Here is a 22773-nt window from a genome sequence, read left to right as displayed (position 1 = left end):
TGAATAACCAACCTTTACATCCTTTGGTACATAAGCCCTCCAGAGTAGTTCGCTCCTTTTGACTGGCTCAGCTCTGATATAGCTGATGCGGTCTCCATCCTGGGCAAAGTCTGTCACAGCTGTCACGGTCAGTGAGGCTCTTGCACAGCTGCCTTCTGCACAGGGCATATTCAGGAGATCCACTTGGCATGTTGAAAGGGCTATGTTTGGGGGCCCCAGTAATAAGTTATCTAAAATGTAGAGGAACATTGAGCCTGAAAAAAGATATTAAATGTTTGTCCCTACCTTCTTTACTGTCAGACATACATGTTCTACTTTCAGACACACACATAAATTGAAACCACATGGATTTTGTGTGAAAACTGTTATGACTAATTTGATCTGATATCGCTACGCAAACGGTCACTGCATTTCTTCTTGCAATAGATATTTTTATGAAGACCCAGTTGCATTCCTTTGTATCCACAGGTGCAAATACCTTATCAAGTGACACTCTTATCCATATGGGTAAGAGCCCATGGAACGATGCTGAATAATTCTCATGACAAGGAATAAGACTGTATTTCAGGAAGATGCTCCTGCCAAGGTACTTACAAAATTATTATGAGTTGATTCCTGAGAGAAAGGCTGGTACAGTGATTAGGGTCCTAGCCTAAGACCTGAGGGACCTAGATTCAAATCCCTGCTCTGACACAGACTTCCTGTAGGACCTTGGGCAAGTGCCTCAGTTCTCCATCTATACATTGGAGATAATAGCACTTCCCTATATCACAGGTGTGTTGTGATGATAACTACATTTGAAGATTAAGAGCTGCTCAAATACTAAGGTAATGGGTGGTAGATAAGTGCTTAGCATAAATAGAAAAGTGCTGAAGACCTGGGGACAGAATCTGGTTGCCCAAAGAGCTGGTGGGCAATGACATTGTAAGCTTTCTCATGCAGCTCTGCTGCTGTGTTAGAATGACCTGCTGTAGAGGTGAGAGAGTTGCTGTCTCTGTATCTTTTCAGTCCTCAGCCTCCATTTTGAAGTCACAGTTCTGGGGTCCGGTTAGTATCATCTATTGTGGTTTTTGTCATCTGGATACTTATCCACTAAGGATAGCTCTGAGACAGGATTGCTGCCTCTGAGGGGAAAAAAACCTGGGACATCCAGGATGATCCTGAGCCCATAAAACTGAACAACTGACAATGTGTACTGAGCAACCTTAAAGGTTTCCTGAGACAGCTACCACCAAAACAAACAAAAAAAAAGGATAATTCTGGGAAAACCTGGACAGATGGCAGTCTTACTCTGAGACCATCACTTTTTCCACATAGGATACTGAACAGCCATTGGATTGTAATAACAGCCACCTACTCTGGATTTGAACTATGTAGCCCAAACTGATCCATAAGGGGAAATCCTGGCCCTACTGAAGTCAACAAATTTGCCATTGCCTTCAGTGGAGCCAGGACTTCACAGTTTCTGCAGTCTGATCCAATACCTACAGTATGACAAGAAATGTTAGGAATTGAATTAACTTGAAAAAAACAAAGTGATTATTCATAATTCATGGATTTGCTTCATAATTTATATTCCGATGGTATAACATATTCAAAGATTGCATTTCCAAATAATCAGTATTCCAGGCCTTATGGAAAAGGCCTATACAATGTAACTGAGATTAAACTCATGGGGAGCTACACAAATTGAACTAAAACCTATGGCATTTAATAGAGAATTATCTCAGATATCAAATCCTCAAAGGCTGGCTTACAATTATATAGAAAAGTTCTGAATCACTTTCAAGGTTTTTTTTAATTCAGTTAAATAGAAGTGTTCCATAAAGGATAATTATTGCCATTGCGGTCGCGTGAGGTTTGCTCACTATCCAAAACAAAAGTTTAAAATCAAATAAAATAATCTTATTAAAATAACAATGAAACACATCGGACAAGCAGCACCATAACAGCTCTGTTGTGGCCTTGGATTCATTATATTATCGAAACATAGAGATATATTTCTATGCTTTTAATTGGCTTTCTTAATGCTTGTTACCTTCATAATTAACACAACAGTAGTGTTAAATGGGCTCAGCTAGACACAGAGTTTATCAGTATAAACGAATAAAAACTAAAATAGCCTTTATTTCCAATGTTTAGGACTGTGACCTATTAAATCTTAGAGTATTTAAAGGGCCATAGCTTTCTTTCAAACAAAAAACAAATGCAACTAAAGCAATGAATAAACATTCTTGCAAAATAAATGTGCATACATAAAGCAAACCAGAAGATGTTTATACACATTTTAGCATCTCAGTTGAACATATGTGGCCCAATGAGACACAGACAAAGAGCCTCAGGGTGGACCAATCAAGGGCAATAGTTGGCTATTAGTTTCAAGTACATGAATGAGATGATTAAAAGTGACAGAAACTTGCCACTTCTGTAACAGCTTTTTTACAAGACGAGTTAATTGGTACAGTTGTATCTCCATCTCTGCACCTGTTGCACCAACTTGTCAAGTTCATTAACACATTGAAAGTAAATCTACTTCTGGAAACTATACTCCGCCAGTCTCCTTTAGAATAGTGAGGGACTGCTACAACATGCAGTGAGAATGGAGTAGGCCCCTGACAAGCAGGTTTGTATTAGATGCTAACTTTGGCAGAATAGCACCTGCAGTCTTGTTGATTTGCCATTGGTCATATTTTTCAAAGGCGCCTAACCTGCTCTGGTGCTTTTGAAAATTTCAGTAGGTGCCTATCTGCCTCTTTACACTTCTAAATATCTTTATTAATCTGGCCAGGTGAGTTTAAAGAATGCTCACTAGATAGGCTGACACAGCCAGGCAGTCAAGAGGAATATGCAGAACAGTGCACCGCAAAGTCGTAAGGAAATTCAAATCACTCCATGTGCTGGAGCCAGCACAGCTGCTGAAATCACCAGGTACAGTTCATCTTAGATCACTGAGTTATGTTCTCATTTTGAATGTCTTTTTATCCCCTTTGTTGTCTGTGAATGGTCTGAGGATTGGGAGGAAAAGGAGAGGGATTTCAACTCATTTAAGTGCTTGTTTCTGAACATCAGAGAGATTAAAAGAGGATGAGAAGAAAGACTGGGGTGGTAGACTGAACCTCAGCAGAGGATTATTGATTTTTCTTGTTTTAGGAGAAGTTCTGTATAATGTATATGTCAGCAGTAGATTAAGGAGGGAAGGCGAAGACCTGGGGTGAAATCCAGGTCTCATTAAAGTCAAGGGGAACTTTGTCATTGGTTTCAATGGGGCCAGGATTTCATCCCTGGAGCAGGGGCTGTTTAAAAAATTCTCACTAGTGGTAAAACCAGCACATAACAAAAGTGACATTTTCAAGGATTTGGAAATTTTAAAAAATTCCAGCGCATGTATGTTGTTTTGCTTTGAGTTTTTAAGATGAGACACAACATTTTACAGGTGGAATAATGCTGTGGTGGCCTGATATTGTGATCCTGTTTCCAAAAGCAACTCCCATTGTCTTCAGAGGAACTACATACACTGGAGGGCAGCAGAATTAGTCCCTTGATGATCACCCTGTTAGATGATGAAAGTGGAAAATGAAAGTCCCTAATTTTTGGACGCAAACAGAATAACACCACTTTGGCCTTGAAAAAATATTTGCTGATTAAGATGGCAAGATGTTTCTCAAGATAAAATTTGTTAACATTCCCAAGCAAACATGATCAATAGTATGTTGCAAAAAGACCATGTTCTATGCAGTGTTGTTTTTGCCATGTTGGTCCCAGGATATGAGAGAGACAAGCTCTGTGGAGCTTGTAAGCTTGACTCTTTCACCAACAGAAATTAGTACAATAAAAGATATTACCTCACCCACCTTGTCTCTACCACATTCTAGTCCACCAACCCTCCCCCTCAAACACAAGAAAACAAAACAAAACAAACAAACAAAAAACCCTTATATTTTCATTTTACAGAAAAAGAACGTAATGTAGAACTAAGGTTTTGTCCTTGATATTTTTAAAAGGGAAAAACTACTACATTCCTGAGTTGTCCCAGAACACACTATTCTCAGGGTACACACTGATACTGGGAAAATTAGGTTATATGAGGTACAAAGCAATGTCTGCAATGTTTCATGATTTTCTTCTCCATCCAAAATTCTTTGAGGTCCTGATGGTGCAAAGACTTAAGTATGTGTATAAATGTCCATAGCTGAGCAATCCCATTGAAGTCAGTTGTACTCCTCAAGTGTGTAAAGTTTACATGTGTGCTTATGTCTTTACAGAACTGAGGCTTTATAGTGTAGGCTCTTTGGGAGACGGCCTGTGCCTAGACATATGTTTCTAACTTCAATAAAAGCAAAATGTATACAGGGAAAGATGCAAAATCCATTCAATACATTATTTATTTATTATTGATCCAGCTCTTGAATTATCTGTTGATGACGTTCTGAGTGACCATCAATAAGACTGATGAAATTGCTCTGAGTGTCACTCTGGCTAAGAATCATTCATGATGCAATAACTTGTAATACTATTTTATAACCCTACAAATTAAAAAAAATCCTTTTCTTTATCATTATTTCTCTAATAAATCACTGTGAACTATGATTTAGCTATTGTTATTGAAATTGCTTAATGCACCAGCAACCATGAGTGATTTTCTCATCTGCTTTGTTTTACAAAATAACATGCTATTTAGTATTTTCAACCTTTCAACATTTTCTAAATGTTATAATTTCCCTTTAAATTCGTTGTACCATATAAGTTGCTAAAAGTAAGTAGTCACAGCGAATTGACTGCATGTACAAAACTCTTACCAGAATCTTCAGTTTTCAGCTGTAAAGTAATTTTACAGATATCATCTTGACCTTGGCAGGTAATAGGTACGGTACTTAGGATGGTCAAAACATGCTCTTTCTCATCCTCTGCAATTTGTAATAACTCTGGTGCAAACTGGAAGTAAAATAGATGATCAATCTCAGATATTTATGACAGAAAAATAAAGCAAAATTGATATTTCTGAAATGCAAAAATGAGGGGTTTTTTTAATCAAAAATCACTTATAAATTAATTATCATTTTCTGATAAAGTAATTGTCTCTAATTTCAAAAGTTAAAATGGCTTTTTACGCTTTTATAATATATTCAGGAATTAGAAAAAATATTTATAATTGTCATTAGCAGTCTGTAATTGTTTATTTCCTGGTCTGAAAAGAACCTTAAAAATAAAGTCCTGAAAACAATAGGATAGCATGGAATTAATGTTTTCAGTATAACTTTTTAAAAAGAGAACTAATTACAGTGCACTGAGAGGTAGATTGCGTTGATCATACGGACGCTTTGTCACTCTAACTTTGCCGCAAAAAGCTCTACGCTTCCCCAGTCGAGGTGATTTTATTGTGTCGCCAAAGCAGGGGTGTTTTGTCGGCAGGGGGGAGCACTGTAGTGTGTACACCACCACTGATTTGACGCTGGAAGCTGACTTTTGTTGACAAAACTCTGTAGTGTAGACCAGCACTTACTCTAATCTCTGTTCAAACAACCTATCGGGTCACTTCCATGGGAGCTTTCTCTTGAGGCTGTCATGTGCTCTCCAGTCTCAAAATCTGAGGATTTTAGGGACTAATTACTCCTGGCCTTGGGCTAGAATGTGACAATACCACAAGCCCTGTGTAGGAGGTGGCACTGGTCCAGACATGTCTGGGATAGGATACAGAAGGACCTAAACAAACTGGAGGATTGGGCCAAAAGAAATCTGATGAGGTTCAACAAGGACAAGTGCAGAGTCCTACACTTAGGACGGAAGAATCCCATGTACAGCTACAGACTGGGGATGAGCTAGGCAGCAGTTCTGCAGAAAAGGACCTGGGGGTTACAGTGGATAAGAAGCTGGATATGAGTCAGCAGTGTGCCCTGGTTGCCAAGAAGGCTAATAGCATATTGGGCTGCATTACTAGGAGCATTGGCAGCAGATCACGGGAAGTGATTATTCCCCTCTGTTCGGCATTGGTGAGCCCGCATTTGGAGTATTGTGTCCAGTTTTGGGCCCCCCACTACAAAAAGGATGTGGACAAGTTGGAGAGAGTCCAGTGGAGGGCAACAAAAATGATTAGGGGGCTGGAGCACAAGACTTTTGAGGAGAGGCTGAAGGAACTAGGCTTGTTTAGCCTGCAGAAGAGAAGAATGAGGGGGGATTTGATAGCAGCCTTTAACTACCTGAAAGGGGGTTCCAGGGAGGATGGAGCTAGGCTGTTCTCAGTGGTGGCAGATGACAGAACAAGGAGTAACGGTCTCAAATTGCAGTGGGGGAGGTCTAGGTTGGATATTAAGAAAAAGGTTTTCACTAGGAGGGTAGTGAAGCACTGGAATGGGTTACCTAGGGAGGTGGTGGAATCTCCGTCTTTAGAGGTTTTTAAGATGCGGCTTGACAAAACCCTCGCTGGGATTATTTAACTGAGGTTAGTCCTGCTTTGAACAGGGGGTTGGACTAGATGACTTCCTCAGGTCCCTTCCAACTCTATTATTCTATGATTCTATTCTATGATTCTATTAGAATGAGCAGGAGAATGGAGAACCTATGTTATGAGAGAAAATTTTACTCCAGTTTTAAGGTCGGCCAAATCTTCCCGTATTACATTACAGTCCTCCTTTGTATTGGCAATACTGCCCAATTTAGTGTCATCTGCAAATTTTATTCATGCACTGCCAATTTCTGTGCCAACCTTGTTAATGAAAATGTTAATGAAGACTGGTCTCAAGACCAATCCCTGAGGAACTCCTCTAGTAACCTCCCTGCAGCCTGACAGTTTATCTTTCAGCATGACCTATTGTAGTCTCCCCTTTAACTAGTTCCTTGCCCACCTTTTGATGGTGTATTAATCACCATCTTCTCCAATTAAACTAATAATTTCCATGTAAAACTCTATCAAATGCTTTTCTGAAATCCAGGAAGATTGGATCCATTTCACATAGGTCTGGCACTCCTAACTTTGTACATAGCCACTGGAATGCATCTGGACGTGTGCTAGAGGGTAAGTGTAGTGCTTTTGCATACTTCTTTGTTCTGACCGTGTCAGCACCTAGACACTGCTGTGAGTGCTTTAGATAGGTTTATAGAATGACATGTAATTTATTAAAACATTGCCTTACTGGGCACGTAGAAGCTACATTGATAATGATCGTCAAGTCTTATGTTCTTGTGTATTCTGTTCCAAAGTATGTTGGTTAATATTCAAATATTTTTCAGTGTCATGCCAGAGAAGGACAGTAAATCAAGGACATCTGCATTACCTTAATCCCAGCATAGAATCCATCGCTCTCTTCAGGCAATGACTCCTGCTCAGAAGAGTCCCTCAGAAAAGCAGTGACAGTGCAAAAGACCTATAATAAATGAATAGCTTTTCTTGAAATAAAGCTTAAGGGAGTATAATAAATACTTTCTTGAAATAAAGCTTAAGTGATATAGTTATGCATTGTCACTAGTTATCTTGGCAGTTGTTTTTAGGTTTAGAACAGATTTTTTTTTTTAGGGGTTGTTGCTTGAACATATTTGTAATCCCCAACGATTGAAAGTATTTTTGATCCATTTAAAAAAGAAAGGAGTTGGGCATGTTTACACTTGAGCAGGTTGTGAAGACCCACTCAATCAATCCCAGAAGTGCTCTCCAGCTGATGCGATTAAACCACTTCCCTGAAAGGAGTAAGGCTGCGTTGACCGGAGGGCGCCTCCAGTCAATGCAGCGCAGTGAAGACGCCGTGATACGGCAACGTAAGTAAGTTGACAAGAGATACACAAGCTATGTTTTCAACTGCTGGCAGAAGTGTAGACCAGGCCTAAGTCTCAGCAATTAATAACGCTTAATACTTACCTAGCGCTTTCAGATCTCCAGCATGTTAGAAAGGCAAATATTATCATCCCATTAGAGGGAGACTGAGTCAAGAGCTGAAATAACGTGTAGAAGGTCACACTTTTGGCCAATGGTAGAACCAGGAATAGAACCTAGTTTGCAGGCCCCTGTCCTATCTACTGGCACACACAGCCTCTTTTTTAGTCCATATTTTTGAGGTTATATTTTATGTTGGACCAGCTTCACAATCATCCACCCTCAAAAATAGTATCAGCATCATTAAATCCCTTTGTGACATATGCTTTGGAAACATGGAATATTCAAAGATGATTTTATCTATACTTACATAGATAAAACTCTCACTCACTCACTCACTCAATTCACTTACTCATATCTACATCCAAATGGATTATTCCCAGTTCCTCTTGAGATACATTTTCTTCTCAGGGCCATTCCTCTGTGCTCTCCATTGCTTTGCTTTTTATTTCAGATTTCCTTACTGATCACCTACCATATCACCTCAGGTTGCTGAGGGGAACCAATATTCTTCCTTATTTTGAACAGACAGAATTCTTTTGATCTTACCTCAGGTTTGCCCCTTTCTAACAGCAGTAAATACTACTCTAAAGTTACAGTTTTTCAACTTCTGTGTATTTAGACAGATTATTTGTGTAATTCTCTCTAAAGCACAATAAAAGAGTTGTGTCTTCCAACTGAATTACATGTTATCATTAGGGATTTATTATCCCTCAAGACATTATCATTGCCTAATTGTTCAATCTATGAAGTTTTAAGAAATATATTTTTTTTGCATGGCAGAGGGTGACTATTGCTGTTCCTCATGCTGTTTCTGTCACCTGTGGTGATGGGGGAATCTTCTAAAAAATCAAGATCCAACAAATCAGTGGCAGCAGAAAAAAGGAGATAAATCAGATGATGTCTGTTCCCTCACATCTCCCTCAGTGAAAAAAAAATGATTCCACTAAACCTCTCAGTGAGACTATCCTATACATTTCAGATATTGTATTTACACAGACTATGGTAAAACTTACTGAGCTGTTTTAGCCAAGAATATTCACACAGTGATTTCCATTTGAAAACATCACTTTGAGAATCCCTACCAAGAAGAGAGATACAATTAAAGCTGGCAGGATTGCTCACTAGGAGGCTGAAAGGAAAGGAGGGGGTGGATCTAACAAAGGATTCCAAGACGGATTGTAAATAAGATGACATGCATCTTGGAAAATGCATCAGTAACCCAGTCTCATTTTCCGTTCCCAATATATATATTCCCTGTTGCAGAACAAAGTGGCTTATTTATTTACTTAGAAGCTTTTTTTTTTTTAAGGCAAAGTTACAATAAACCACTAGCGTGCCATATTGTACATTATTTAGTCAGGATCACGTTCATATTCAAAGAACCTGGCTAAATAATCTGGCTTACTGGCTGGGGAGCCTTCCTCCTCTGAGTATGCTAGAAAGAGAGACCAAATGTCTAAATATCTCTATCCTCTAAGGCGGTATACTTTTGGGATCCATTCTGCAAATAGAACATTACACTTAAAATATAGAGATGATACATAGCTGTATTTAAAATACCATTAAAATATCATGTATATGTCCATGTACTTTTGGTAAGCAAAGAGTAGACTACCTTCAATAAAAGGCACCTCCTGTGTATTGGGTAAGATCTAGAGGACTTGTGAAGATTAGCACTATATTTGCAAATCAGAAGTATACGGACACTGAGCTTGTTATAGCATTACATTTTATTCCTGTCTTTTTTATTGTTCTTCTTCCTTTTTAGTTTCTTCTTTACCTTGTAGGTGTGCATGTCTCTTCATAATCATCAGATATGTTCACTGGCCACTGAGCTACAGATTGACAGTTTGCCACATAATTATTATTATAGTTCTTCTCAGGAGTTTTTTGCCTTCAGCCAAATACCAGCTCTTCTTCTCCAGCTCAGTAATCAGCAATATTTTTTCATATCAACATATCATTTAAAGCAAAGAGATAATAACAACCCCAATGGCATCTTGCTGACAACAGTGACAGGTGAGGTGGTATTTTTTCACAAATTCCTCAAATCTTTTAAAATAAAATTATATTTTTTCTTCATCCCTTTTAAAGCAATAGCAATCTGTAAAGGGAACTTCAGACACCATAATCCAATTGCTTCAGGTTATGGTTTGCTTCCTTGCATCTCTGTGTCTGAAATTATTTCTTTAGGGCAAAATCCACTGTTAGGTAGAAAATGATAAAATAAAAAGGGTGACTTAGGTACAATTCCCACTGACTTCTTCAGATTCATATCTACTTCATAATCAAGGGAAGCAGTGCATTCAATCAAAGGCAGAATTCGATCTTTAATGTTGGAGAGGGGGAACTGCATGGCCTTGGGAATTGGTCATTGGATATAGAGCATTAATCTCTAAATAGGACTTGTTACAGTCATAGACAATTTTTTCCTCTATATTGAAAAAGTCTTAGATTTGAGGCCAAAAGGGACCTAGTCTGACTTCCTGTATATCACAGGCCATTCTATTTCACCCCTGTATTGAGCCCAATAACTTATTTGACTTAAGACATCAAGAGATGGAGAATCCAACACTTCCCCTGGTAGTTTGTTCCAATGGTTAGTCACCCTCAAAGTTAGGTATTTCTGCCTTAATTGTTGCATTAGCCCTTTTTGACACAGCTTTGCATGTTGAGATGCTTTTCCATTATTACCCATTCATCCTTTTGAGAGTCACTGCTTTGTAAATGTACAGTCTCCCATTCTGTACATATGACCTGCATTCCTTGTTCCTATATGGGTGACTTTGAATTTGGCTGCAGTAAAATGCATTTTATTTGAATGGGCCCAGGTTACCAAGCTATCCAGATCTCTCTGTATGACTGCCCTGTCCTCATCATTATTCACCACTCTGCCAATCTTTGTGTCATCCACAGATTTTATCAGCAGTGCTTTTATATTTACTTCTAGATCACTGATGAAAATGTTGAATAGCGTAAGGCCTGATATCAATCCTTGTGGAACCCAAATAGGAACTCCCATGTTCAATGATGATTCTCCATTGAACACTACTTTGAGATCTTTCAGTTAGCCAGTTCTTAATCCATTTAACATGTGCTATATTGGTATTGTATAATTCTACTTCTTTAATCAGAATGCCATGCAGTACTAAATCAAATGTCTTACAAAAGTCTATTATATCTACCATATATACATGAGCTATCTATATGATCTATCTATCTATATGATATCTACGTATCAACCAGAATTGTAATCTCATCAAAGGATAAAATCAAGTTTGTTCACCAAGATCTATTTTCTGTAAAGCCATGTTGAGTGGCATTGTTTTATTAAAAAATAACATTAAAAGATTTCCTAAGCCAACCCTTTTAAAACTCTTGGGTGCAAATTATCCCAGTTTATTAATTGACAAATATCTATCCTTGGTAGATGTTGCTTAACATCCTCCTTGGTTACTAATTGACTGGAAAGTACTTCATCATCCTCATGCGATACAAGTACATCATCCTGATTCTTTCCAAATACAGAACAGAAATATTTATTAATCACTACAGCATTTTCTGCATCTTTCACATGTAAATAGTGAATGGTTGGCCCTTTTCCAATACCAGGAGAAAGAGGAAGGGCTGAAAAGGAGTCAGGATCTTGGGACTGACAGGTTTCCAGGCAAATCAGAAGAGCTGTAACCCAAGGACCAACAGGGAAAGGCCAACACTCCAATTGAGCTGGATGGACAGGGCAGGCAGGGCTCTGAGGGAGTTGAGAGTTCAGGGCCTGTTGTTCATATGACCTTGAAGCTGACATAGCAGAGTAAGGCATAAGAAGGAGAGTTCAGCAGCCCAGAGTCAGGGAGCTGGATCAGTGGAGCCTAGCCATGCCGACAGTGAGCCAGGACTGAGCTACAGCTCAGGACTGGGACCTGATCTGGGACCAGGATAGCAGAAGATCCACTGTGCTGCAAGCAAACTGGAGCTGAGTGTGGTGAGTGACTATGGAGAATGAGGTGGGACCTTGGGCAAAGAAAGCCCGATAGAGGGAGATCTCACCGGACAAGAGAGCCTTGAAGGCTGGACTGCAAAGTTGGTGGCAGGGATGATACTTGGGAGAAGGGTACTGCTGCCAAAATCTGAGAGCGTGGAGCCACCATCAGACTAAGTGTCTTATCTGTGCTATCACCTCAGCAGATCCAGGTCCCAGAAAGGAGGCCTGCGACGTGAAGGAATAGGCTGTGAATTTTCATAATTTACAGAGACTATTGTTTACAGTGTTCCCCATAATGGGGGTTCTTTGATCCTTTAACCTTTTCAATTTTTCTCTTATTTTTTTACCATTGTTGTTGAATACATTGTATGTGGTATAAACTCAGTGTAGTGATCACTGGGTCAGGGAAGTGTCCTTACTGACCATGATGAGCCTGGGGGATAAGCCCCCAGGAATCCTGGGCCAAGCCATATCAAAGTTACAAGGACTCAGCTTCACGGGACAGAGAGAAAGAAGAGTTCTTGAGGTCAGGCGGGCATCTAGATAAAGGGAGTTAGAGTGGGACTCAGATCTCTTTGCTGTCTAATTCCACAGGTAGTATAGAAGCCAGGAACAATCCCCGTGATACCAGGACCAGTCCCCTGATTGCACACAATTTTGCCATCTCCATCGAGTAATAGGCCTCTTCCATTGCTAGGATTTCTTTTGTTTCTAATTTTCTTTGAAACATAGCTAACGGTCCTTAGCCCTGCCAGCCATGGATTTTTCCTGATGTCTTTATCTTCCTCTTTCAATTTTGTACATTCATAACTTCTAATTTATATAGAATACTATCAGTTTCCTTTTTTTCCATTTTATCCAGAAATTTTTGTGGTTTTTTGGAATCTCAAAATAATGTTTTTTGCAAAATTTTGTGGAGCCCAACGACCCCGCAAATCATTTGAAGTTCAGCTTGTGAAATCCCCTTTGAGCTTGAAAAATTATGAGTTGTCGATGTTCTGCACTCATAGTTACTTCTGAAAGTATCCATGGAGGCCCTCTTTGGCAGTTTTGGCTGATGGTAAAAGACAGGGGAGGAATATTATAGAACAACTCAAAGAAAGTCACATACACATTTTTGTCATATGCACAGATGTTCACACACAACCATATACCAGATCAGGCAGGGAAGATGCTCTGGTTCTACTCTTGAAGTGGTACAGTACACTGTACCAGATCCTGCCTACCATTGTCAGCCAAGGGGACATGTGACTTAAAACCAGGATTTTGAGCAGCCACGGCAAGGGAAGTGAGTCTAAGTGATTTAGGCACCTAATTCCTGTTTTCAGATATGACTTGGGACTAGATTCACAAAGGTGTTTGTGAAATCCAACATGTAGGCACCACTGGCATTCTCAAAACTGTCACCCAGCTGCCATCTCACCCCATTGGTATCTAAATTACCATAGCCACCTAAGTTTCCATCACTGGATATGCAGTAAAGGTGCCTAAGTCCTGACACCATGTGAGTACTTCCCAGGGGATCCATGGTGGTGGGGCACGTTGCTACCACCTGCCCTCAGCATGAAGAAGTCTTGTCTGTGCCTGCTGTGGATCAGTTCCCTGACTCTACCAGCCTCTGGCAACACAAGCAATGCCTTTCAGGCACATACATTTCACAACGATTATGAAGACCAGTGTGACACATGCTTCCTGTATATGACCCCTTTTGGTGAACCCAGGGGATCCCTGTAACTGTATGTACCCCTGTGACCTCTGCTAGTGGGCATCAAGAAGTCTTTGGGTCGTACACCACTCCTCAGCTAATGAGCTGCTCAGAGCCAAAGCCTCAGATGCTCCGAAGCAAGGTTCTCAAATTAGGTGTTTCCCCGCTTATCTTGCCAGGAGGGCCCGATCCCGTAGGTGTTTCAGTCTCATTGATTTCACGTATCCTGCTTAGGTGCTTTTAAAAATCCCACTGCATGCCCATCTGTACTTTCAGACACCTAAATGCCTTTGAAAATCTGGCCGTAAGTGTCTAAGCCACTTTTAGAAAAGGAATTTAGGCATCTAAGACACGTAAGTGATTTTGAATATTTTAACCCTAACCAATGTTTGCTTAGAGTTTGCCCAAGCACAAAAGCCACATGTCATAAGGCAGCCTGGTTCTTTAAGGGTAGTTGGGCTCAGCTCTGCCTGTGCTAGTTATCTGCTGCCCAGCTTATGATTTTGGACTTGGGTCAGCGATTAGGTCAGATGATAAGGCATCATGTGATTGTGGCATTTCTATAAGAAGGAGCCTGCTCCTTTAGAAAGGGGGAGATTGAGGTGACAAAAGAATGGGAAAAGGAAGAGTTGGTGCCTGGTGCTCTGATACAAGGGTAAAGAGGAGAAGGACCCTCAGGGAGGTATCTCCAGGGGGTCTAGAGGAAAAGAAAATCTCCTCATCAGGCAGACAGAAAAGACTGTCTGGAATTAGGGATCCAGGAGGATCAAATAGACTGCCCAGGCTGATTTTTGCTTTGAGTTAATTATTATTTTAATGAACCAGACCCTGAAGGGAAGAGTAACCACAAAACACCAATTGTGGCTTGTTTGGCTACAGAAGGATGGAGATGGAGGCAGCAGCAGAATCTGACACTTGATGAGATGAAATGCTCCACCATGCAAATCCTAGTATTAACGTAGCAAAATTACATGGGAAAGCATGATGTAAGCTTGCTTCGTCAATGCCAACCTATATACAAAACCACAGTCTCTATCAACCTCCAAACAGCCAAACCATAGGCAAACGTGCACAGTAAACCCAGCCTCTGTGTAGCAGTTGTTCACCTAAACCTAGTGATGGGGAATTTCAAAGGTTTCAGAATTTGGAAATGGATCCAGACCAATGGAGGACCAGCTCCTTTGTAGGCTACCTGTCCCTCTTTGCCTACAGAGTTCCCGCTTTAGCCCTACTAATGATGAGTTTGATTGGGGAAGTACCAGTGGACGGCTTGATACATTCTGCCAACCACACAACTCAAAGAAGGCATTTGAAAATGTATTTTAAGAATGTCTGCAGACTCCTATTAGAAAGTTTTAATGTTTACACAGTTGTATATCGAATCACTCACCTAGAGAAGGCGGTAAGTAAAGAAGGGAAACCTCCTTCCCCTCTTTGAGTGGAAGTTAAACTGTTCTTCATATATTAAAGCAGGGTAGCTACTGAATTACATTCATTTGCACAGGGTTCTATTTTTCTGGTGTCACAAATGATGTTTATGTATCAGCAACCAGTTCGGAAAGGCCACTTTTATTTAAAGATTTTATTTTAAAATGTGAATCATGGTTTATGGATGGTGACAGTTGCTTTCTCACCATGTGAAATTTCAGATTGCTGGGCTGAGCAAACCTGCCCCTTCCTCCTTTCTTAGCATAACTCATTACACACATTCTGCCTACCATAATTTACAAATGGCTGTGCCTCTATGAATGGATTGACCTCTGTCAATATTGTATAAAATCAGACTTAGGACTGCTTGGATTTTCAAATCAGATGGAATGGGTTTATTTTAGTGTTTCTGTAGCAATAACAGCATATTATAGATTTATTTAATGTTGCAATAGTTTCACTAACATTATGCTGACACCAGATTGTCTGAAATAACAAAATAAGAGCCCAAAGTGTGTGTGTGTGGGGGGGGGGGGGGGGGGAAGGCACACATGAGTTTTATGTAGAAATATCTTTGGCTGTTTTAGACTACAGAAAAGTCAATGAAAGTTCAAACATCATTGGCCCAGTGAGTCTCAGTTACTCTTTAAGAGCCTATTAAAGCTATTAAATCATTTCAATGTATATTGAAACATATTGATGGATAGTCTGTTATGTGCCTTACCATATTATCAGGAGACTTTATGATGAATGGAAAATAGAGTAGATATCAATCACATAAGAGATCATTTAAAACCAAAAATATTTTCTCAAGACTATATTATATTGAGGAAAGAAAGGAGAAGATCCTGATTTCAGACAATGCTTAGAAATAAAGCAACTCTGAAAATTCACTTGCAAAAGCATTAGGGCTAAATTCAGACCATGTGTAAATGGATGAAAAATGGAATAAGCAGAAGCAAGTAAGTATAGAGTTATACCCTGATACACCAGGTCTTAATTTGGCCCATTTGAGACAAATTCTACCCTCATGTACACCCACGCAACCTCACTTACTTCTGAGGGTAGAATGTAGCCCTTAGGATTCTCTCTCTGGATTGCAGTCGGGGCAGGGAGAAGCCAGTCAGAAGATGCATCTGATTTACCAGCTTCTCTCTTGCACAGCTTCTATCTGCAAGGCTCTGGCCTTAGTTTAAAACTAACCTGACCTAACAGAATCCCTTCTATTATGTAGCTTCCATGGGCGCAAGGGGGTTGCAAACTGTTTTCCCCTGTGCTCACAGGGTTGATTGGTCCTGCTGGCCTGATTCTCTTCTCATTTATACCAGACTTAACCTGGTGTAAGTCCATTAGTTCCTGATTAAACACCAGTGCAAGTGAAAGTAGAATCAGGCCTTTTATAACTATTATTAGGAACAGTAAACATGGTGAAATGGTTTTTAAAATCTTTATAATGTGTAATATTTTAGACTAAATTCCTTGTTACAGGTAAAGCATCATTGCCTGATTTCACTGATGACACTTTGTGGATAATTATAATTACTCAAATAGGCCATGAAAAGCTTAAAAAATGTCCTAGCAGTGAACTGAATAAATCAGTCTAAACTTGCTATAATAAACATATGGGTTTCAGCAGAGGACAAAGACGGGCTTTTGAAGACAACTTTTAATATAATAAAAATTGTCTTATAAGGGCTTGGTGACGCTACTAGTTAACTAAACTTCTTCTCTCCCTCCAGGATTGTTTAAGTCTGTATTGCACTGATTGCAAGTGACATTACTTTGATGACAATAAATATCTCGGTGTAACACAACTCACCATGAATACTGGCAGAATTAGTTTGTCTGACTCAAATGCAGATAGCATAATTGTGAGAAGAAACTAGCAACAGTGTCTATATTTGACCATTGTTATAAATGACTTACCTTTATAAGAATTTAAATAAATGTATTCTTAATGTGAATTCTTATTGAAGAAAAGATTCAAAACACCAAAACTGTTTGCAACCTGTGTTTTATATGGGGCTATTATAGCTGCAGTGTTTATTTTTTCAGACTATTTAGCATGACTAATGGTTCTCTATTTATAACAATTATGAACCTAATTTAACTTTTAAAGTCTGACCTCTGTGCTGTGGAAGGCCATGAATTTATATACAAGTCTATTTTTTCATGCCTTGTGTTGATGTCTGGTTGTGGTGTTTTTGTTTTAGTTTCTGGGGTTTTTTTGTTGGAACTAACATCAGTGTTGCTTTGTAAGCCATTCAATGTATTGCTCAAAGATTGTTCTGTAATGAACTCCATCTTTCAGCAAACAATTGAACCAAGGAATCAGACTCGGAGAGGCAGATTGCCATGAAAAAGTCCATAAAATAAACCTCTGTCTACTTTAAAATTTCATATTCTTTAACGTGATTTTTGTGAATAGATATTATTATGGGTCTGTCCATGAGTTTCAAAATTACCCAGTGCTTGAAATGGATGTGCATATAGGTGTCTGTGCTCCAAATTCATAATGCTGCTAGGTCGGAAAAAATACTGAGAAAAAGTTGTAGCATTTTTCTCTGCCTACACACACACAAACACACACTGCTTGTGCCAACTTTATAGCATTTGATCTGCAATATACACATCATATATTCAAGCTGCTTTATCTTGGTACTTAAGGAATTAATTACAATAGTTCTAGAAACAGGAAAACTCTAGGTGTATTATGGCATGTGATAGTTTATTTGGTGGGGGCAGGTGGCTTGTTGGTTAACATACCCCGTTTCCAGTCTATCACCCCAAAAGGGGAGTGTAGAGATGCTTACCCCTGCCCCTAACATCACCATCTCAGCTTGTCTGAGGCCGAGCTCTCAAGTAGAGCATGGCAGTGGGAACCGGGCCCTCCCGCTCCACCAGGGCTCAGCCCAGAGCCCTGTGAAAAGCAATGCCAGCTGAGTCCCCCACGTATAAGATCTAAAATCTGCCACCTTGGTTTCTTCCTACATCTGTTCTCTTTCCACTCAGGGGATGGTCTCCTACAGTCCAAATAACCTGGAGTTTAAGAGAGTTCCAATGATCAGAACCCCATAGGGACTGCCAGTTCTCAAAAAGGGTGAGGGGTTTGGAGAAACACTGCCCGTGGGCCTCATCAGCACCATAGTCTCATCCCAGTTTCAACCTTCCATGTGCGTTTTCAGGAAAAGGGCTGACTTCCCTCCAACTTGTGCACTCTCTCCCCTTTTCCTGGGCTTCTGAGCTCCTTTTAACCTGCTCTTCCAGATGGAGCATGCTCTACAGGCCTGGGAGTCTGGGGCACCTGGGCCCACTATTGTTCTTTCACCCCTGCAGGACAGTGTGGTCTTTGGTATACCCTTCATATATCATTAGTGAAAATATTAAAAAAATAAGTAAAATTGATGACTAATGGAAACGTTAGGGGTTCTGACCTTGACAAATAGTATTTAATCCCTGCTTTAAAATGCAATCCCATTTAGGCAACTTCTCTTACACTAGGTGTAAATACACCTTATTTATTTATTTATTTATTTATTTACTTACTTACTTATTCATTGGGGAATAGAGTTAATAAAAGCCAAACAAAAATTCTACAAGAGGATTCAGTTCCTCTGAATGTTTGATCTTCTTTGCTGAGTTCAGGAAAGCATTACCGTATCTCCCAATCTGAAATTAACTCCATCCATCTCCACGTAGGAAAATGTCTGCAGAGTTGTGTCACGATGAATCTGTTCTTTCATGCTGGATGTGGAAAGGCATGACCAGACCACCATGTAGTGCACAGGACGATTTGAGGAAGGATGGTTGAAAGCACATTTGAGATGGACTCTGTCTCTCACCACCTCAGGAGTAATCACTGGTTGTAAAGTTAAGGTCGGGAGTTTTCCTGGAGAGAAAGGCATAAATAGCATAATTGTTCTTTCATCAAGTAAAAAATGAACATAACTAAATGTGCCAGAAATATTACATTGCTATTTTATTGTAATTACATTATTTTTATATAAATAGCAAGAAAAATAGTATTTTAACTACAGTGAAAATAAAGAATTTAGCTAATCTAAAAATAATTAACAATTGCTCTTACAGTTCTTGTATTGGATCTGGAATTCTGTCCTGATTAAGAAAGGAATATGCATGCATACAAATCCTACATTAGTGGTTAGTTGATATTATTTAATTATCCTGGCAAATGCCTTCAAATTCAGATTCCTCAGGAGCACAGGCCTTTGGTTTCAACTCTGCAACAGCTAAAGAAAAGGGATATGCATTTATTATACTACAGAGATGAGCTGATTTATAAACACTTCTTCCCCACTGGCCCTCAAAGAACACCTCACTCATAGCCTCATGTAACGAGGAGCCTTTCTATGTTATTCTAAGATGTACTTGGCACTCTATCAATAGATAGAACAGTATGGAATGTGTCGGTGATCGCTTCCACGGCACTCTGGATAATAACCTTTGCTCTAAAAATATTTTCCCTTCTATATGCTTCAGTAAATATTTGGAGTCTAAAACCTTTCCTGTAAACCTTATCTTAAGCGTGGATACAAAAAGTGTACTACTGGGAGTCATTGCACTATCTTCCTATCTCTAGAGGTCTATGTTCAAATGGAGCACAGAACTAGTTCAGATATTTTGAAGGGACTAAATTAAAGAGCTTTTTAGAGGAATGTTTTGGGAGCCTGTGATTCACACCCTACACACTATTGTAATGATCTTTGTGCTAAATAGGCCTTGGGAAAACTATTAACTCACTAATATTCTTGCATGATGTATGTATTTAGTGGGTATTAATAGTTATGGATATATGCTAGAATTATGACTAAAATATGTTTAAATGAGGCATGTCAGGGGGAGTTTGTAAACAGGTCTGCCTTAGTTGTACAAAGGAATGGTTCTGACCAGCCCGATCTTCAGGCAAAGACAATGCAGCTCCATTTTTACAATATTAGGTAAACAAAGCTATTATGCTAAAAAGTGGGTGAAGAAAGATCATGGAACTTCTTTCACCACCAGACTCTGTGTTGCCTTCCTCATAGTTTGAATAAATTTTACTTTGAGGGGTAACCCTCAGAAGAATCCATTTAAAAGGTTTATTGTTCTATAAGGATGGGGTGGCTGAACCTCAAGGGATGAATCAACTGATTGTATACAATATTACTGTATTATAAACTTGTACAGAGTGAGTTCTGACAGTTACTGGCACACTGGTGATTAATATCACTGTGAAATGTATGTATAACACTATCTGAGGAAATATGGATACTTAATGATATATTTTAAAATCTATGGCCAAATAGAGAAATACAGGTTCCCTCCCAGAGAGGAGAGAAATACAGGTTCCCTCCCAGAGAGGAGAGAAAGCAGCTATTTATCTCTCTTATGTGTAAATTAAGCATGGTGGAATCAAAATAATGGAAGCCCCATTTATATACAGGGAGATGGGAAGCCCACAGAAAGGCAAAAACAGCATGAGGTCATCCTGCCTCTTGAAACAAAGGCATTGAACTTTGGAAGTTATAAGCAAAGACAGAAGCCATCTTTGGCACCTATCCCCAGACAGACATAAGGCAACAGAACACGTAGAAGCTGAGAAAGATGGGTCCTTCAACCAGGGGCGGTATTGACATCTCTGGGAACTGAATATAGATGAGAAAAACCATCATTAACAAAGCCACCTTACTAAATCAAGTTTTAGACTTCTAGATGTGTGTTTTCACTTTTATTCCTTATAATCCTTTTTAACTTCATCTCTGAGGATTTTAAGTCAGTTAAAGTCTATCTTCTTTCATTAACAAATTTGCTTTAATATTAATATAAACCACCAGAGCTATGTTTGAATTAAAGTAAATGTTAACTCCAGTTAACGTGGCAAGCTGGTGGCTTTTGCGTCTTTAGAGGAACAAATGGAACATATTATTTCTATGAACTCCTCCAGGAGAGGGCTGGACATTGCAGAGCACAAGGTTTTGGAAAAATTCAGGACTGGGTGTGGGTTGGGGTCACCCTGCAAGCAGTAACCAAGACTTGTGGAAGCCAAAATTGGGCTGTGGGGCTGTAGACAGGCTGCTGGGGTCAGAAATGCTGAACCAGGGCTGTTTATGTATTAATAGTTTTATATATTAAGAGCACAGATTTTGAAACGTAGTAGCACATAGACACTCAGGATGTGTCCTGCATGCTTGAAGGCTGGTAGTGAGCATTCCAGGTTGGAAGCTACAGCAGCAAAGCATTATGAAGCATCCAGGGTTGCAAGGCAAGTGGTGACACAACCCCTTGCTGGCCTGGATTGCACCTCACACCCTGTGACAGAGCCCAAAAGATTAAAACAGGAAACAGTTACATCAGCGTGAAGAATCAATATGTTAATATCTGTCTAGGGCAGATAACATGAGGTAAAAAGAACAATTACTTAAAATAGGGACCAGGGAGCTACAGGCCATTCCATTTATGTCCTAAGGGAAGCTGCCTCAAACTATGGCTCAGATCATGACTTCCTGCAGAAAATGACACCCGGGGTAGAATTTAGGAAACCAACTCATAAGAGGGTGAGAGCAGGATAAACCTTTCTCTCCCTGCTTCTGCTCCCACACACACCCACTTAGTCCAGCCATCTCACCTTCCTGAAATTAAGAAGGTTCAGGGGCATGGAGTTTCTGAGTTTTTCATGTTGAATGTGGGAAGTGCTGAATAGTGCTTATATACAGGAGTTTTTATAGTGTTTGGCAGGAGGGGATAACCCAGCATTAGTTCCACAGCTCTCCCTCGGAAAGAATTTTTGACACACACAGAGTGGGGTTTCCTTCCTCCGTTTGATCCCTCCATGGCACTATCTTAGTTATGGTTATTACCAGTGCAGTTTTTATTACTTCTTATCCGGTCTTTTGAATCTTCTTCTGTGTTTGCAATGAACTGCCACCTGCAGTATGAGAGTGTTATTCATGCAGCTCCCACACATTGGGATTGTTGATTTAGGATCTCTGAGTGGTGGTCTTGTGGTTCTGCCTGTGTGACTCAGTGCACCTATCATGAACCCAGACATATGAGAACTGCTGAAATATAGGACCACTACTATAGCACATAGATGAATGAAGCACAAAACCTGCAGCAGAGAGGAAAAGGAGAGTAGGGCGACCTTCCCTTCATGCCACCTGGAAAGCAAGGTTCCTTCTCCAAGGCGTTACAAGAAGTTCCATCTGTAGAGGATGACCAAGGCTTTCCATTGCTGGTGTCAGTTTCACAGTAGGGCTAGCAAATCAAGTTAGTCGGAAACGGCAGTTGATATTTTTAGGGGGGGATATTTCTCTTAAATAAAATTTTTCATTAAAAATTACTTTTGACATAATTCTTCAAAAAAATTTCAACAGTGAGTTTTTAATCTTTTTTTCTTTAAAAAATTCATTTCAAAATAGAGGGAGAAATCCCACTTTCTTTCAGTTTTTTACACCCTCCTCGCCTTTCTCCAGTGGTAAGGTTAAAAAAAGAAAAGTTACTGATAGTGAGAAAAAAACCTACTTTCTCATGACTGGAAAAAGTTAGATCAAAGTAAAAATAACAAGCCGTTTTCCCTCATATTCTCTCGCACTCTCTCTCTCTCTCTCTTTTTCCTTTAAAAAAAAAAAATGGAAAAAGGAAAAAAATGAAAATTTGAAAATGTTGACTGAAATATTTTTTTTTCTAAAGGATACAAAGTTTGTCATTTCATTTAGAAAATTCAGTTTAGAATGTTTTCATCATAAAAAAGTGTTTTCATCACTGAAAAAGAAAGACCAGCTCTTTTAGTTTATA

The 22773-nt window shown here is 39.5% G+C and overlaps 1 protein-coding gene across 1 annotated transcript in view; it reads right to left on the bottom strand.

Moving 5' to 3' along the window:
- The window catches only part of LOC137154213 (von Willebrand factor D and EGF domain-containing protein-like), a 218675-nt gene that overhangs the window by 132808 nt on the left and 63094 nt on the right, over positions 1-22773 (bottom strand). The window contains exons 4-8 of the mRNA XM_067549903.1: positions 19166-19229; positions 18636-18870; positions 7269-7358; positions 4797-4932; positions 13-230 (exon numbers count right to left, since the gene is read on the bottom strand). Of these exons, the coding sequence (XP_067406004.1) occupies positions 13-230; positions 4797-4932; positions 7269-7358; positions 18636-18870; positions 19166-19229 (743 nt within the window). The remainder of the gene's footprint in view (positions 1-12; positions 231-4796; positions 4933-7268; positions 7359-18635; positions 18871-19165; positions 19230-22773) is intronic.

Source organism: Emydura macquarii, unplaced genomic scaffold, assembly GCF_026122565.2.
Source record: "Emydura macquarii macquarii isolate MOO-44397 ecotype Brisbane River unplaced genomic scaffold, CSIRO-AGI_Emac_v2 contig_1253, whole genome shotgun sequence".
Lineage (NCBI taxonomy): Eukaryota > Metazoa > Chordata > Testudines > Chelidae > Emydura > Emydura macquarii.
This window is presented reverse-complemented; position numbering and strand designations above follow the sequence as displayed.